The 6008-nt window shown below is 50.6% G+C and overlaps 1 protein-coding gene across 6 annotated transcripts in view; it reads left to right on the top strand.

Moving 5' to 3' along the window:
- The window catches only part of IQSEC1 (IQ motif and Sec7 domain 1), a 92999-nt gene that overhangs the window by 56442 nt on the left and 30549 nt on the right, over nt 1-6008 (top strand). For all 6 annotated transcript variants that reach the window (XM_025050677.1, XM_006917438.3, XM_015593771.2 and 3 more), the window contains one exon: nt 2243-3492. In XM_025050677.1, coding sequence (XP_024906445.1) covers nt 2249-3492 — 1244 coding nt within the window. In that variant the 5' untranslated portion in view covers nt 2243-2248. The remainder of the gene's footprint in view (nt 1-2242; nt 3493-6008) is intronic.

The raw sequence follows: 6008 nt of genomic DNA, 5'->3' as shown, positions 1-6008 counted from the left end.
GTGTTCCTCTCAGCTCTTCATCTCCACTGTTGAGAAGTGCCCCTCTAAGGGGAGAGTGAGGGCTTGGTGAGACAGCCTCAGTTAGGGATTGGCTCCTCGTCAAACCATTTCTCTGAGCCTCTTCTGGCTAGCGTGGATTCTAGAGCCCCTCTGCATACTGGAGTATCAAGTGAGGATAATGCATATCAGATGGGCACATACTGATTGCATTCTCTCCCCTGTGCCCCAATAAACTTTCAGACCAGGCCTTGGCTGAGTTCTGACCTAAAGGGAAGAATGACTATGGTGAGTCCGGGAGATGAGTAAGAGCAGGCCTGGGTCAATGTGTGTCTTCTGGGGGAGGTAAGGTAGGAAGGACCGAGAGGGGCTTTGATGATGAAACACAGAGCCCATTTCTGCCTTCCCAAAGTGCCTTTTGGAACCAGTCTCAGGCAAACAGGATTGCTGCCTGGCTTGCGAGGTCCAAAATTAACAGGAGAAAATGGCCCTGGTGTGAGTTCTGGACCTGATCTGGTAGCCCTAGCATCAAGGCTAACATAAGGTGCCCAGGACCATAAGCCTGGGAGGGCAGAGAAGAGAGGGCTTGCCAGAGCTCAGCCTTAGGCCTTTTATTGACCCTATGGGCTTTCAAAGCTCTACTCAAAATCCCCAAAACAGAAACTCTGCTTGTAGATGCGGAAGTGAAGTCATTTCTTTGGATGGTGTTCAGTAACTTCAGGGTGAGGAAAAAAAACAGACCCATGCTGGCTGACTATGGCCCTGGCCAGGCTTTGAAAAATCATTTTGGTCCACATGTACCCCCTCCCCCCACTCCCCTCCCCTATAGCAGTTCTGCCCTGCCTGCCACTCCTCCTTTGGGCCCCAGAAAGCTGGCATGCCTGGTGTTCAGGGGGGAGCTGGCATCCCTGAGATGGGTGGCCTTATGGAGCTGGGCACACTCTTACTTTCCAGAGAGGTGAACAGGCCACCAACTGGCAAGCAAGGGGACCAGGATCCACACTTGGACCTGTGAGGCTTCGAGCCCTTCCTTCTCAGCCCCCACAGTGGCTCTGAGCAACCCTCTCCCCTGACTTCAGCATCTGTTTGGTTTTATTTCAATAATGTGTGTGTCTGTCTATTCTCCTTCATAGACTTTTTGCTTTTTGAGTGCAGGGACCTTGTCTCTCTCGTCTGCCAGTTTTGGTGTGATGCCTAGCATGGAGCAGGTAGGACCTAGATGAACAGGGTGGGGTACTTTGCCTCCCTGAGCAGTGTGACTTGCTCCTGATGACTTGAGAGCTCTCTTGGTCCCACATTAGGTGCCTGCTCTGCCAAGCCCCCTGAGAGAAGCCATTCTTTTTCTTGGATTCCAACCGACCTGACTCCAGCTCCAGGAGTATGTTTCTCACTCAGGACTGAGGCATGGGGAGCAGTCCTCAGGACTTTAGGAAGCTCATGTGTCATGCTGGGGAGTCCCAGTCCCTCTTGCCTGCCTGCGGCCCTTCCCCATCTTTAAACTCCCAAGTCTAGAGGCTTTTGCGTATGTGTTAGGTGTCTTCTCTGGGCCTTAGTTTCCCCATCTATATTGTGAGAGGACTTGGGGACCCCATAAACTGGCAACACGTTCTAGGAATGCAGTTGAGGATCTTGTAGCCCCAGTTGTCCTTGGATTTAGTATGTGCTGAGCGCTTGCATCATCTCATCAAGTAATGACAATCCTCTGAGTAGGGCCAGGTTTAAAACCCAGGCGTCTGTCCTTGAAGCCTACTCAGCTTGGCAATGGAAATGAAGCAAGGCTGGAAGCCTATGGCTGATGCTCAGTGCCCAGAACCTTGTTCATATCTTTAATAAGTCTTTTAATCTGCACATGCCTCAGCTTTCTTGTCTCTGGAAGGGCTGCCTTCACCTCTTCCAACTTCTCCAAGTTTTGTTAAACTGCAAGCCACAAGATGTGGGAGGGCCAAGGCTTCTGTGGCCAAAGAAGTTTTGGAAACTACCACCTTTTAAAGATTCTAAGAAGTCCTTCAGGAAACTTATTTGCTTTAAGTTTAACATGGTGTTTCTCCGTCTTATTTGACCTTGGATCCCAGATTTTCCAGCACCTCATCAGCATGCCCCAATGGTTGTTTTAATCAGCTTGGGGATGTGCCTTCCCAGATCATGCTGCTCCGGGACTGGGAAATGGGAATGACCGTTGCTGGTCGGTGTTGTGCTGCACCAGCACAAGGAGATGTCTTCACTTTCCTCTTCCTTCCTTCTCCAGGTGGAGATGCTAGAAAGGAAGTATGGGGGACGCCTGGTGACCCGCCATGCGGCCCGCACCATCCAGACAGCCTTCCGCCAGTACCAGATGAACAAAAACTTTGAGCGCTTGCGCAGCTCCATGTCAGAAAACCGCATGTCACGCCGGATTGTGCTGTCCAACATGAGGATGCAGTTCTCCTTTGAGGGGCCCGAAAAGATGCATAGCTCCTACTTTGAGGGAAAGCAGGTCTCAGTGACTGATGATGGCTCTCAGTTGGGGGCCCTGGTGCCATCTGAGTGCAGTGACCTTGGTGAATTGCCTGCCCTCAAGTCTTCAGCCCCATCCAGCGACTTCACGGATGCCATCACAGAGCTGGAGGACGCCTTCTCCCGGCAGGTGAAATCACTGGCTGAGTCTATCGACGATGCCCTCAATTGCCGCAGCCTGCATGCCGAGGAGGCGCCAACCTCTGACACAGGGCGAGCCCGGGACATTGAGCCCCAGGCGGCTCTGCATGCCGTGGACCACCACAAATTGGATGAAATGACAGCCTCGTACAGTGATGTCACCCTGTACATCGATGAAGAGGAACTGTCGCCACCACTGCCCCTCTCACAGATGGGGCACCGGCCATCCAGCACCGAGTTAGACCTACGGCAGCGGGCTGGAGGTGCCACCCAGGACTACTGGGCCTTGGCTCACAAGGATGACAAGGGGGACACGGACACGAGCTGTCAGAGCACACCATCACTTGAGCGGCAGGAACATCGGCTACGGGTGGAGCACCTCCCATTGCTCACCATCGAACCACCCAGTGACAGCTCTGTGGACCTCAGTGACCGCTCAGACCGCAGCTCACTCAAGAGGCAGAGTGCCTACGAGCGCAACCTCAGTGGGCAGCAGGGCAGCCCCAAGCATGGTCCCCACAGTGGCCCTCCCAAGGGCCTCACTCGGGAGGAGCCAGAGTTGCGGCCTCGGCCCCCTAGGCCCCTTGACAGCCACCTGGCCATCAATGGCTCAGCCAACAGGCAGAGCAAGTCTGAGTCAGACTACTCAGATGGGGACAATGACAGCATCAACAGCACATCCAACTCTAATGACACCATCAATTGCAGCTCTGAGTCGTCATCCCGCGACAGCCTGCGGGAACAGACGCTCAGCAAGCAGACCTACCACAAGGAGACTCGCAACAGCTGGGACTCACCTGCCTTCAGCAACGATATCATCCGTAAAAGGCACTATCGCATTGGCCTCAACCTCTTTAACAAGTGAGTGCCTTCCAGCCCTGTAGGGAGGAGTAGGGTGGAGCAGTGACACCCAAGGGACCTCTTTCAGGGCCTTCTTATGCTCCAGTGTCTTTGTGAGCACTTGTGAGTGTGGCCCTACAGCAGTGCCTAGCTTAGCTAGTGCTATTTGTAGGGGAGATTGGAGCCTGGTGAGCAGTGTTGGGTGAGCAGACAGTAACAGGCTGAGCAGAGGCAGAATGAGGGGGCTTTTCTGTGCTAAAGCAACACAAGTTTGGGTCCCTTTTGGTATCTAGAACAGTGACCAGCACACAGTAGGTGCTCAGGAAACTTTATGTAAAGGCTGCTGCAGTGTGTAATGCCATGCCTGGCTATGAACGTCAGACTCCAAGGTTTTAAATTCTTTTTCTCTGGGTGATGATAGGTGAAAAGATCTTTGTGCAAGGGCGTGATGCAGTCTGTCTGAACAAGAGCTCCAGGGGCAGGTGCAGGCTGGACTTGGAGGCGCATGTTGGGGGAAGGAGGAAACATAAACCTGGGCTAGCAGAAGTCTCAGCCAGCCTTGACACCCTTTGGGAGGTGTATGAACTGGGTCCTGTTGAGTGGCCGATAACATGCTAATGGGTTCTTAAAAAAGGTGCTATGGGAGCAGTCCTGAGAGCAGATCTAAGGAGAGAGACACGTACATAGCACTGCCAAAAATAACAAACATGGGAGGGGGGGCTAGGCACCGCCATAGAGGGGATGTTGGCATGCCCTGGTTATTAAACCTCAGATTTTATATCATTTCCCTCTATGGGCCTTTAAGATTTGGGGTCACTGGATGCCATATGGTGCTAGCTCCTCCAGGGTTGAGGATGTGACCTACACTTCCCTGCTTCCTCATTTCCTAGGTTGGGGAAGTCTTATGGGCACTTTTGAGCCATCCCTGGTGCAAATGGAAGTAGTATCCAGGAGATACAAAGAGACTTGTTCCAGAGGGTGGGAATAGGGGCATTTAGGGGCTGTGGGTCATTGGTCCTCTCTCAACTAAGAACTAAGAGCCTTGAACTGCCAGGGGTGCTCTCTCCTGAGACTCCCATCTGCCCACAGCCTGCTGCATGTAAGAGTCCGCCCTGCCACTATGTGAACTTTGCCTAGAGTAGCACACTGGACAGGGAAGGTCATGTCCTGCTGAGCCCATTCTGAACTCTGTCCCAGAAGTTTACCCTACCTGCTCCTGGGTACAGCTAGCTCCTGGATCAACTTAGACCCAGGCCCGTGCCCTCCTGGGGGAGGCTGAGATAACCTGGGAGCTTCCCCAGCACCCATGCTTACCTGGTCCCTGACAGAGGCTGTGTCCTGATAGCAGAGGCTTATCTTGACATAGGAATTCCAGCTGAGTGGACAGGTGGAGCCAGAAAAAACAGTCTCCCTCAACCAACCAGCATTAGTCTCTGTAGAGTCTTTCTAAGCTGTATTTAGTTTTTAATTACATGAATATGTTCTCCAGAGAAAATGAAAGCCATTGGTTAAGAAAACATCCCCTTTGACTTTCATCATGTTGGAGTTTCTTCTCCCAGATTCTTTTCTCTGTGCATATGTATGTGCTCTTAGGACCTGTAAACAGCTGTGGCTCAGAGCACAGCTCTGGGCCAGGCTGTTGGGGTTCAAGCATGGCCCTTTTACTTCCTTCTGTATACCCTTGCGTATTCTTCTGTATAGCCTCATGCCTCAGACGTCTTGTCTGTACAATGGAACTGAGACTAATAGCACCCACCACACAGGATGCGAGAGGGAAATAAGCAGATGTACAAAGAACTCAGAGTAGCTCCTGGTACAGAATAAGCCCTGCCCAAGTATTAGCTGCTGTTACTGTGGTCTTGCTCACATCATCTGGGTCTGGAGTAATGGGGATTACCTTACTGTGATATCAATGTGGTTTGCTGTTGGAGATCTTCTATGTCAGTGCTGTGGACCACCTCAGTCCTGCTTGCTGCTATGTAGGAGTCCGTGTGTGGTTATCCATATTTATCTGGTTAGTTGCTTTCACTTTTTCATGATACAATGGTGAGTGTGGATTTCATCTTTATGCACACTCCCAAGGGAGTCTCTAAGGAAGGTAGCTAGAGGTGAAATTGTCAGGGCTTGGTAGGCATGTTTTTAATTGAAATGGGAACTGCCAATTTACTCTTTAAAGGGGGGTGCTACCCATTTCCTCTCTCTGCAGCTGGATCTGAGTTCCTGTTTCCTTCACATGCTTGTCAAGACTCAGTGTTATCAGTCCCCCACTTCCCAATCAAAGGGTAGAAATCTCTTGGATGTTTTAACTTGCATTTCCGTGCTTCTAAGATAGAGCATCTATATGTGTATCTTTTGGCCATTTGGATTTTCTCTTCTATAAAATGTCCATTCTTTTTGCACATTTTTCTAGTAAGTTATTTGTTATTTTGATTTGCTAGCAGTTCTTTATATACTGTGGATACTAATTCTTTATAAATATTTTCTTCCTGGCACATTTTTTTTTTTTTTTTTTTTTTTTCTTTTTAGAATTAATTCAC

Source organism: Pteropus alecto, unplaced genomic scaffold (genome assembly GCF_000325575.1).
Source record: "Pteropus alecto unplaced genomic scaffold, ASM32557v1 scaffold75, whole genome shotgun sequence".
Classification (NCBI taxonomy): Eukaryota; Metazoa; Chordata; class Mammalia; order Chiroptera; family Pteropodidae; genus Pteropus; species Pteropus alecto.
Note: the sequence above shows the minus strand (reverse complement) of the source record. Positions and strands in the feature narration are given on the sequence as shown.